Here is a 12,732-nt window from a genome sequence, read left to right as displayed (position 1 = left end):
AAAATAATATTTTGTATCCTTACAAAATTAGGCATTACCCAAAACATGGTCAACTATATTATAAGGTCATGTAATGGTAAGAACCCAGAGGAAACACTTGCAGAGTGATTCTTCTTTTAAAAATTTGTTCTTTTTAGATACACATGACTGTAGAGTGTATTTTGACATATTATACACACATGGAGTTTAACTTATTCTATTTAGGATCTCATTCTTGTGGTTGTGCATGATGTGGAGTTTCACTGGTTGTGTATTCATATATGTACATATCTGAATTGTTAGGAAATAGGAAAGTTATATGTAAGATTCATTTTGTTTCTTATTTCCATACCCCCTCCCTTCCCTTTATCCCCCTTTGTCTAATCCAATGAATTTCTATTCTTCCCTCCCCACCCCCTTTATGTGTTAGCATCCACATATCAGAGAGAACATTTGGCCTTTGGTTTTTTGGGATTGGCTTATTTCATTTAGCATGACAGTCTTCAGTTCTATCCATTTACTGGCAAATGCCATATTTCATTCTTCTTTAAGGCTGAGCAATATTCCATGGTATAAATATACTGCATTTTATTTATCCATTCATCTGTTGAAGGGAATCTAAGTTGGTTCCATAGCTTAACTATCGTGAATTATCGAGCTGCTATAAAAACTGACTTGGCTGTGTTACTGTGGTATGCTGATTTTAAGTCTTTTGGGTATAAACTGAGGAGTGAGATAACTGGGTCAAATGGTGGTTTCTGAGATGCAACAATTTGCAATCCCAACCAGCAATGTATGAGTGTACTGGAGTGAGATGAAACTTCAGCGTAGTTTTAATTTATATTTCTCTAATTACTAGTGATGTTGAACATTTTTTCATTTATTTGTTGACCATTCATATTTCTTCTTCTGTGAAGTGTCTGTTCAGTTCCTTGGACCACTTATTGATTGGGTTATTTGGGTTTTAGGTGTTAAGTTTTTGAGTTCTTTATATATCCTGGAGATTAATGCTCTATCTGAGGTGCAGGTGGCAAAGGTTTCCTCCCATTTTGTAGGCTCTCTGTTCACCTTCTTGATTGTTTCCTTTGCTGTGAAGAAGCTTTTTAGTTTGATGCCATCCCACTTAGTGATTCTTGATTTTATTCACTGTGCTTTAGGAGTCTTGTTGAGGAACTCTGTTCCTAAGCTGACATGACAGAGCGTTGGGCCTACATTTTCTTCTAGTAGGCATAAGGTCTCTGGTGTAATGCCGAAGTCCTTGATCCACTTTTGAGTTTTGTGCAGGATGAGAGACAGGGGTTAAATTTCACTCTGCTACAAATGGATTTCCAGTTTTCCTAGCACTATTTGTTGAAGAGGCTATCTTTTCTCCAACATATGTTTATGGCACCTTTGGCTAGTATGAGGTAACTGTATTTATGTGGGTTTGCCTGTGTCCTCTATTCTGTTTCACTGGTCTTCATGTCTGTTTTTGTGCCAATACCATGCTGGTTTCTTTACTATATCCGTGTCGTACAATAATAACGTCTACTATTGTGATGCCTCCTACTTCACTTTTCTCACTAAGGATTGCTTTGGTCGTTCTGGGTCTCTTATTTTTCCAAATGAATTTCACAAGTGCTTTTTCTATTTTATGAAGATCATTATCAGAACCTTAACAGGAAAATTGCACTAAATCTGTATAGCACTTTTGGTATTATGGCCATTTTGACAATACTAATTCTGCCTATCTAAGAGCATGCAAGATCTTTCCATCTTCTGAGGTCTTCTTCAATTTCTTTCTTTAGAGTTCTATAGTTTTCACTGTAGAGGTCTTTCGCTTCTCTTGTTAGCTCAAGTCCCAAATGTTTTAATTTTTTTGAGGCTAGTTTGACTCAGATAGTTTTCATAATTTCTCTTTCAGTTGATTCATCATTGGTGTAGAGGAATGTAATTGATTTATGATTGTTAATTTTATATCCTGACACTTCACTGAATTCATTTATGAGTTCTAGAAGCGTTCTGGTTTTGTGCAGGGTGAGAGACAGGGGTTAAGTTTTTTGGGTCATCTAAATATAGAATCATTTCATTGACAAATAGGAAAAGAAGGACTCAAACTAACCCTATTTGTAACTCTTTAGCTAGAGTTTCAAGGACTATGTTAAAAAGAAGTGGTGAAAGAGGGCACCTTTGTCTTATTTCAGTTTTTAGAGGGAATGCTTTCAATTTTTCTCCATTTAGAATGATGTTGGCCTTTAGTGTATACAGCTTTTATAATGTTGAGGCATGTTCCTATTATCCCTAGCTTTTCTAGTGTTTTGAACATGAAGGGGTGCTGTATTTTGTCAAATGCGTTTTTTCCATCTATTGAGATAATTACGTGATTCTTGTCTTTAAGTCTATTGATGTGATGAATTACGTTTATTGATTTTATAAGCTGAACCAACCTTGCATCCCTGGGATAAACCCCACACTTGATTGTGGTTCATGATCTTTTTAATATGTTTTTGTATTCAATTTGCCAGTATTTCATTAAGAATGCTTCCATCTATGTTCATCAGGGATATTGGTGTGAAGTTTTCTTTCCTTGATGTGTCTTGGTCTGGTTTTGGTATCAGGGTGATATTAGCTTCATAGAATGAGTTTGAAAAGGTTTCTTCCTTTTCTATTTCATGGAGTAATTTAAGGAGGATTGGGGTTAGTTCTCTAAAGGTCTGGTAGAATTGGCTGAGAATCTGTCTGGCCTTGGGCTTTTATTTGTTGGTAGGCTTTTGATGACATCTTCAATTTCATTGCTTGAAATTGATTTGTTTAAATGTTCTATGTTGGAGAGTAATTTTTCTTTGAGTACTTATTGTACAGGATAAAGATAAAAGAATCAGTCAATGTTTTGTCTGACTAAAGAAAAGACAATTTAAGAAGATAATCACTTTAAAGTGATAGCACTCCAAATAGAAGGTTAAGGATAGTAATTATGATTAACACTAAGTATTTGACAGCTTGCAAAGTACTGGTCTCATATGCTATCTTAGGTAATCTTCACAGTATCTGAGGGGTCTGTACAGCTATAGAAGCCAAGGCTCAGTAGTTTCACTAAACTACTGAATGTCACTACAGGTGTCACAAATGGATCTGGAACTAGTACCCTTCCTATCCAAATCCCACTCTTTCCTTGACTCTCTGCTGCCACGCACAGCTACTCCTGTGGTATAAGGAATACTTTCACCTTCTACCTGGAGTTAAGACATTATTCTTACCAGTTGTTGCAATGCAGTCAAATCCCACAAAGGCATAAAAGCAAGTGGCAGCACCAGCTAAGGTTCCTGCAAAGCCGTAAGGCATAAAGCCACCAGCCCCATAGATGCTTGTTCCGTTTTCAGAAGGTGGCTCTCTAAGGAAGACAGCAAACACATTGTTAAGTCATTTTCATAGAAACTTACACTTTTGGTGATTTGTCTCAAACAACATCCTTTTAAAGTTGTTGTATTCATCAGTTCTTTGAAGCTGACATATAAAAAACTAAAACTAACATCTTATTTTGTCACCCTGTTCTTGACGATGACCCTCTGTGTCACTAACATCCAAGCAGAGGTTAATCAATAGCAAATGCATAAGATCCAGACCTACTCTGGCTGCAACCCACAAGTAGGCAAGATTTTCAGAGTACAGACCTTAGCATGAGCCAAGCTCTGTGACAAAGACAAGAAACTTCCTTCCTATTTTTCCAATACAAGTACATTCTTCAACTCATGAAGCAGATAGGAGCCAGATTACAAGTAAAACAGAATTCCCTAGGCTTGCTCAATAATATGGAAGCTAAAATTTTATTATATGTTAAAAACTGTATAAAATCAGAGGACACTAATTTCTACCTAATCAGAATGACCATGAACAATATATATAAAGAGAAACATTTACATGTATCTTACTCTATGTAATAGATGTTTCTGTAATCTTATTTCTGCTTATACAACTAATATCATTCTCCAAAAAACAAGACCTAAAAATTATTAAAAGTCTGAAAAAATGCAAAGAAACTGAATGTGGTCCCAAAGGATGCATGACTCAAAAACACTCATTGTTTTTTAGAGGTGGTGAACAGCTGCGGGGAAAAAGTCAAGTTCTTCCAGTGGTTAGGGTTTGCCCTGGCCCTTCCCCAGAACCAGCAGCTATACAGCTTCTCACAGTGGCTCAAGAGGAGCACACCTACACCTTTATGTCTGGAGGGGAGTCTGGGAGGGAGAGCCTTGGCACAGAATAGAGCCCAGAAAGGGCTAAGAGCCACTGCACTAAAGGAAACTTTCATGTACTCCCCATTACAATGTAACATTAAAATAAAAATTAAAAGGGGGATTAAAAAAAAAAACGTAAATATTTTACCTGGCATTTGCTGATATATTTTTGAGAAACTCTTCACTAATCTTCCAGTTAGCCACATTTCCCTTCACAAAGCCAGCAACCATGACAAAGAGAAGGACCAGGATATTAATAGCTGTGAAGAATTTATTTACCCAAGCAGACTCCTTTACTCCAAAAGATAAAAGACCTACGGAAAAAGAAAGAGCATTGTCATTTTACCTACAAGAAAGGCAATGACATTTTGAAGCAAATATAGACTTAGGGATGTTATTGTTACCAGCCTTCTTGTATTTAACTCCCATTTATCCATTTCCGTGGCTAGTTCACTCATTAGTTGGCTCATTGTGAAGCCACATCTTCTGAACACAACCAGTTTGATTTCTGGAGGAAAAAGTGCTCAGCCAGGAGATTCCACACTAAGAAATATAAGTCTAGTAACTCTGGCCATTGTTACCAATGGTGGGCAAATGTAAAGCAACACTTCACTCTAATGGAACGCTATTCTAAAAAGCTATTTTAAGCTATTTATTTCATGGTACTGGGGAATGAACCTTTTAAAATTAAAAGCTCAATCATACATCTGCCATGTATTTATTTTACACATAGTTGGAATATAATTCTTCAATTGCCATGCCAAAAAAGTTCCTTGTTAAATTTATTTTAATCAATAGCTTTATAGAAACTATTGATTTATTGTATAGTAAGATATATTTATTGTATAGTAAGATATAAAAATATTCTATACAAGAGATCTTATCAGAAGAACTAAGAGAATAAAAGTCAACCATGATGTCTCCTCCAGAATTTTGCACATACAAACACAGAGACATATTTCCACATCAACAAATACATAACCTCATTTTTAATAGCTGTGTAACCAATTATACAGAGATACCATACTTTAATCTCTTATTTATAGACAATTAGATATATAAGACAAACTCAAGTTTTTTTTTACATTTATAAAGAGCAGTGATATCATCCTCTTATAAATATCTCTGTATACTTTGTAATTATTTCTTTACAACAATTTTCTTTTTAAAATTTTTTTTTAGTTATACATGAATACAATGTCTTTATTTTGTTTATTTATTTTTATGTGGTGCTGAGGATCGAACCCAGTGCCTCACACATTTGAGGCAAGCACTCTGCCACTGAGCTACAGCCTCAGCCCACAACAATTTTCTTTCTTTTTTTAAAAATTTTTTTGATAATGAGAATTTAATCCAGGGACATTTTACCACTAAGCTGCATCCCCAGCCTTTTTTTTAAAATTTATTTTTTAGTTGTAGTTGGACACAATACCTTTATTTTACTTATTTATTTTTATGTGGTGCTGAGGATCGAACCCAGGGCCTCACCTGTGCTAGGCAAGCACTCTACCGCTGAACCACAGCTCCCCCCCAGCCCTTTTTATTTTGAGCTATTTACAATAATTTTCTATAAGTTAATACTGTATCAAAGGTTATGCAATTTTACCCAAGGCTTTTTAGTCATATTGTAAAAATATTCTACAGAAACTTTGGCCCAATTGAAATTGCCCAGTTTTTCTATCAGTGTATTCTGTTCATACTGATTTATAAGATTTATTTATATATTAATGCTATAAGCTCTCTGTATAGTATGTACTTTCCCTATTTATCATTTGCTTTCTTTCTTTTTTTATTTAATATTTTATTTTATTTCTCTGTGGTACTGGGGACAGAACCCAGGGCCTTGTGCACATGAGGCAGGTGCTCTAACACTTAACTATACCCGGTTCTGTCATTTGCTTTTAACCTTCCTATTGATTATACATATAGAAAAGTTATTCAAGTAAACTATAAATTTTCCTTTTTTATTTACTATCTTTAATGATTTTTTTCCTAACACTAACCTATAAATGTTCATGTTTCCTTCTAGTTATTAATGATTATTATATTTATCGTATTTGAATCTTTAATCTATCTAGCATAAGATATGAATTATGGATCTAATAAAGTTTACATATTATTATTGGAGAAATGACTGCTATGGAAATTCTATGCCACAGATTTACTTGCTTCTTCTCTATACCCACAACACCCTGTACCCCATAAGCAAGATTTTCCAAGCAGAGGTGAGAGAAGTTGAATCTCATTCTTCTAATTCCCAGAATCTCATAATAATAACTCTGAATGATACAAAGGACAGCCACAGGGTCAGCACAAGTACTGACTCTGTAATTGTCTAGCTGGGTTACAAATGGTTGCTATACATCCCACAGAATAACAGGCAGTGTCACATTTTATATCAGTTTCCCAATGTTCCATGTGCACTCTTTACTCTGAGGTCTCATCTCCCACCAATAGATTAGAGACCAATAAATATCTCATCTGAATATGGCATGTACTTCCCTCCGATTGACAAGGCAGGGGGAATTACCAAAGGAATAAATATTTATAAGAGGGGTTTCTGACCTTCAAAGACTCCAAGGACAGAGTTATAATGTAAGTTTAGACTATCTTTAAAGGAAAGCTATGATGGTGAATGAACAGAGAAAAATGATGTAGGCTCAGGCCAAGCCTTAGTCTTGCCATGGAATTTAAATGGGTCACAGCTACATGCTGCTCAATGCTGAGAGATTAATGCTGAATATTTTAAGTTTAATGAAATCATCTCTAAATAAAATATGATATAACTTATTTAATGTAAGCTAGGCTGTTTAGCTACCAAACCAAACTAAATTCCATCATCTGATGAAAGACAATGAATGTATTTTTTTTTTTGCCATTAGAAGCAAAATAGAAAACATTTTAGACCTATAAATTTTGTTCATGTTTCTATCCCTATATAATACATTTTATTAAGGACTAACTTTTTAAATGATAAGTATATTTTTAAAATTAGATAATTTTACAAGTAAACATTTTATAATGAGCCTAAAAGATATTTTTGTCACATCCTTCTAATCTGGGGGAAAATAATAGAGGTAAGGCTGGATAGGCAAGAGCGGTAGATTACTCAGGGTAAATCAAGTAGGAAGTTGGAACAATTAAAAAATTTTATTTTTAGTGCAATCCTTGATGGGCTTAACTAGGACTTCAGGGCTGGCGGTATGGCTCAGTAATAGTGTTTGCCTAGCATGTCCAATGGCTCTGGGGTAGAGCATTTGCCTAGCATGCCCAAGGCCCTGGGTTTGATCCCTAGCAACACACACACACACAAGCAAAACCAGGACTGCAGATAGCACTATCAATCAAAATTAAAAATGTTCAAATAATTAAAAAAAAGTAAAAGGGCATAGCAGGAAGCAAAATAAGCCAATCCCAAAGAATAAAGGCCCAATGTTTTTTCTGATATGAGGATGCTAATTCACAATAGCGGGCAAGGAGAAGAATAGAGGTATTCTGGACTAGACAGAGGGAAGTGAAGGGAGGGAAAAGAGTCTGGGGGTAGGAATGATATAATGAACTGGACATTATTACCCTATGTGCCTACATGATTACATGACCTAAGTAACTCTATATCATGTACAACCAGATGAACGAGAAGTTATACTCCATTTATGTATGATGTATCAAAATGTATTCTACTGTCATATATGACTAATTAGAACAAATAAAAAATATATTAAAGAAACAAAGAAAAAATGGGGCTGGGACTGTAGCTCAGTGGCAGAACGCTTGCCTGGCATATGTGAGACACTGAATTCGATCCTCGGTACCACATAAAAATAAACATAAAATAAAGGCATGCTGTCCATCTACAACTGAAAAAAAAAAAAAAAGAAAGAAAAAAAAAAAAAGAAAACAGAAGGGGACAGCAGGGATTAACTATGCTTACAAAATGAAGTTGGCCGTCAATTGAGTGCTTACTATGTTCCATGAAAGAGGCATGTTTAAGGTAGAAACTGATATCCTTATTTTATGGATGAGAAAACTGAGTGATGGATGGAAAGATTAAGTAAACTGTTCTAAAAGCAGTAAGTGGCAGAGCAAGACTAAAAACCAGATTGTTCCTACTTCTAGTTCTTGTGCCTTTTTAAACCACTATGCTATAACACTGGTAAAAACTGAAAAATTTCATCAACTATGTTTGCTATACAACATCTATGTTCAAAAACAAAAGGTGTGGGCTGGGGTTGTGGCTCAGTGGTAGAGCACTGGCTTAGCACATGTGAGGCACTGGGTTTGATTCTCAGCACCACATACATAAATAAATAATGGTATTGTGTCCATCTACAACTAAAAAATATCCAAAAAAAGACAAAAAAAAAAAAGATGATCTGAATGCCTCCTTTTCAACCAGATGCCTACAGTATGCAGATGAAAGCCTGATAGAAAACCTGAATTTCTTCTAGAAATAGTATACTTGCAAATATCCTTAGTTGTATTGGATAAGATGAATCAATCCCAAGAAATTGTACATTTTCCTTATTGAAACTTCATTGCCACTCCGGCAAATGTTCAATTTATATTATAAAACTGATGTCCTCATGCTATCATTTGGCTAATGCCTTTTACTCAGACATGTTTCTTCTATCATTCCAAACAATTCAGATTCAGACTTTTGTTTTTGGTTTGCTACTGAGGTTTAAACCCAGAGGCACTTTATCACTGAGCTTTTTTATTTTTAATTTTGAGAAAGGGTCTTGCTAAATTGCTGAGGCTGATCTTGAACTTGCAATCCTTTTTTTTTTTTAGTCTCCTGAGTTGCTTAATTTTGAAACATAACCAATCACAGAAGATAAAATGAGTTTAACCAGTGACAATGCCCACAGACATCCAACAGAAACCTAAGTGAGTAAACATGCTGACTTAATCTGGAGAACTCACACTCCAAATTCAGCAGTGACCTACTTTGCTGAGATGATTAATTTGGAATTTGGCTCATCATAGGGAAACATATGATTGGTTATCTTACCTGCTAGAAGTAATATAAGGCACACAGCAAAAAAGTCTGGATACTCTGCAAGGCCAGTATAATTCATTTTGAAGTATGTTCTGAAAAACTGACCAATCTGCTTGCTAAGAAGTTCATCAAAGGTGCCACTCCATGCTCTTGCCACACTTGATGTACCTTCCCAAAATATAGAACATTCAGAGAATAAAAATCACTAGCAGAAAATTAACATCATATGCTACTTGGTCTTATTCTAGGATTAACTTACATTAATTCACATAGATTGAAAATTTTAATCACATTATAAAATTATTTTAATAATTTTGTAATTATACAATAGTATCAAATGCTCAAGTTCAAAACTGTAGAATCAGGTGACTTTATTTGCAATAAAGAACCACATAATACATATTATATACATATATTTTACACATATATATATATATATATTTCTTTTTTTTAACATGGGATTTTCAAACCCATTAGGAGACATATCTGGTGTTGAACCAAAATCACAGAATTGGGGCAGGGATGTAGCTCAGTGGTAAAGTGCTTGCCCAGCATGCATGAGGCCCTGGCTTCAATTTCAAGCAAAAAAATAAATAAATAAGATCAACAGATCAATCAATTGATCAATCACAGAATTGTGCAACTGGAGATATTTCAGAAATGAGAAAAGTGAGACACTGGGATGGGCGGTCAGGCAGCTGCCAAGGAATGCAGACCTGCACTCGCACCACCAGGCCTCTTGCTCAGGGGTGCTGCTTCTACCAGTCTACACAATTTAGATTTATCTGTGAAACGTACCTATCACATATGACAAAATTAGATTCCAGCCAGTGATGAAGGCCCACAGCTCGCCAACTGTAACATAAGTGTACAAATATGCAGACCCAGTTTTGGGGACTCGGGCCCCAAATTCAGCGTAGCAGAGGCCAGCCATCACAGACGCCAGGGCGGCGATGAGGAAGGAGACCACAATGCTGGGGCCCGAGTCAGCTTTGGCAACCTCCCCAGCAAGGACATACACGCCAGCACCCAGGGTGCTTCCAACCCCCAGGGCGATGAGGTCCATGGTGGTCAAGCAGCGGCATAGTTTGGAATCTTCCAGACTGTCTAGAGTGACGATTTTTCTCCGGATCAGACATCGGGCAAAAGTCAGCACTACTTTGCAGGGAATCATTCTGAAGAGTGCAACCTGAGTGGGAGAGGGAGGAGGAGGGGATCAGAGGCATCTAGAAATAGCATTCCTCCATCTGGCGACCTGTCCTGTCCTGACTCAGGGTGACTGCATTCACTTTTTACCTGTTAATACGGTTTTACCTGCAACCACATGATGGAGAGTTGAGAGCTATGTATTTGCTAGAGCCCACTCACACTCCACACATAAGATGCCATTGAGTGGCTGATTTGGGAAACAAAGGGTTAGCAGACCTGGGTGTTCAAAAGGATTTGTCACTTTTGTTCACTTTCTAAAAATTTAAAAAAGTATTCTGTTGACAGAAATTCCAGGAGGTGGCTAATTTAGTCATTGCTCCAAGGAAGGAAGTAAATTGCCTCATCTGTTAAGTTTGTTTCTGTATCTATAAGCATTCAGGTATTTTAGACCTTACTAAATGTCAACTCAGGTATTTTAGACCTTACTAAATGTCAGGGGTTGTGCTATGAGTATGTGCAGAAAGGTGTTACACAGATGTGTTTTCTAGCTTTACGGCATTTACAGTTTAGTTTCGTCTAAAAGCAGGTAAAATGGTGATCGTGATGCTAGCCAGTCTGTGTGAACTACTGTTTCCTTTTTAAACAATGTAGAGCAGATGTTAACTTGCTAGGATAATAAAACTGCTCCCAAACCATGCTGAGATTATCTGACTAAAACTACTATTCAATCATGCTTTAAGTATGACTTCCTATATTTGAGATTTTAAAAGAAATAAGTAAACCCAAAATCCATGTCAACTATTATATATTATTATTTATAGTCTTTTTTTTAAATGGAAGAAATAAAGGCAAGGAATCTTACTCCCCATTCCTCATTTTATATTTCTAATATCTGTTTAAACTTGATTCCAATGAATATGTACAACCTATGCATAAAATATAAAAATTAGAAAACTCTACATGGCCTTGTCTACAGAGACATGTGATTCAGCAGACAAATTCTAAAGAATAGGAAATAGAATACAAATTGCTTATCAGTCAATAAAATTTTAACTGAAAAGTCATGTTTGTTTTCACTTCATGTATTGTACTTCTGCACAATGATCTTGTTGGCTTTGAATGCTGTTTCCTTCAACTTCTTTATATTCACCATCAATAACCTCAACTCAAGATCACAACTTGACATCTTTATATACTATAAAATAAACCCTTGAACATGTCTAAACCTTAATCTAAAGCTTGTATTAAAATGTTTTATTGGTAAGAATAAAATAAAGCCACTTTACTAAATCTAAATGACTTTCATTCATAAGAGAAAGAGATATTTCTGGAATGTGAACAAATCAGTATCACATTAATTCTGGCAGGTAAAATTAACCCACTGAACATTATTCATTGACATAAATACAAGTTCTCAATATTGAAAGCAGCTAATTCAAAGAATCTAAAGCAACATGGAAAACAAGTAAAAAATTTCTTGAAATTAAAAATACACTTTACACATCTTCAATTTCTTCCACACCAAGACATAGCACTTCACAAGTGCTTGTTGAAAAATTTGCAACTTTGTCAATACTATATTTAGGCGTTGATAGCTATCCCTGTATAACACATCTAGAAGATAAAGTAGGTACATGTTCTGCTTTAAAAAGAATCAGAAAGTAGAAAGTTTTATGTAGAGTTCAATTAAGAGGGGAGGGAAGATGGGAGAAGGTATTTATTAAATGCTGAGTTTCTGTAACATTTCAAGTATTTTTATACAGACCTGTTCAAAGATCAAGAATTAGGCACCACTGCTAAAGGAACAGTACTTGGAAATGGCACACTGAATTTCACTAGAGATTTAAGATCATGGGACATGTCATACCCAACTGTAGGAATGCAACAAGTGGGCAACAGAAAGAGGTATACCTATTTGTCATTTAACTAAATAAATGTTCATGAAGGAGCTAGCACTTGTTTAACCTTGACTTTTGTGAATAAAAGACACAGATTCTACAACTAAGCATATTTAACATAGGAAAAAAATCAGAAAGCAAGCAAGGAAAACGAAGCAGGGATTTTTGATAAGATTGGGGGTGAGCTTTTACTTTTTTTTTTTTTTTTAATTTTTTATTGTGGGTTGTTCAAAACGTTACAAATTTCTTGGCATATCATATTTGACACTTTGATTCAAGTGGGTTATGAACTCCCACCTTCACCCCATACACAGATTGCAGAATCACATCAGTTACACATCCATTGATTTACAAATTGCCATCCTAGTGTCTGTTGTGCTTCGCTGCCTTTCCCATCCTCCACCCTCCCCCCTCCCCACCTCTCCCCTCCCCTCCCCTCCTCTCTCTCTACCTCCTCCACTGTGTAACCCTGAGGGTCTCCTTCTATTACCATGCA

General features: G+C 35.8%; 1 protein-coding gene across 5 annotated transcripts in view; it reads right to left on the bottom strand.

The window, feature by feature from the left end:
• Positions 1 to 12,732, bottom strand: part of Slc7a2 (solute carrier family 7 member 2) — a 76,532-nt gene that overhangs the window by 15,688 nt on the left and 48,112 nt on the right. For all 5 annotated transcript variants that reach the window (XM_048791826.1, XM_048791825.1, XM_048791824.1 and 2 more), the window contains 4 exons: positions 9,988 to 10,378; positions 9,202 to 9,357; positions 4,339 to 4,504; positions 3,216 to 3,349 (listed from right to left, as the gene is read on the bottom strand). In XM_048791826.1, coding sequence (XP_048647783.1) covers positions 3,216 to 3,349; positions 4,339 to 4,504; positions 9,202 to 9,357; positions 9,988 to 10,363 — 832 coding nt within the window. In that variant the 5' untranslated portion in view covers positions 10,364 to 10,378. The remainder of the gene's footprint in view (positions 1 to 3,215; positions 3,350 to 4,338; positions 4,505 to 9,201; positions 9,358 to 9,987; positions 10,379 to 12,732) is intronic.

This window comes from Marmota marmota, unplaced genomic scaffold, assembly GCF_001458135.2.
Source record: "Marmota marmota marmota unplaced genomic scaffold, marMar, whole genome shotgun sequence".
NCBI classification, from domain to species: Eukaryota; Metazoa; Chordata; class Mammalia; order Rodentia; family Sciuridae; genus Marmota; species Marmota marmota.
The sequence above is the reverse complement of the archived record's forward strand: the minus strand, read 5'-3'. Positions and strand labels throughout refer to the sequence as shown.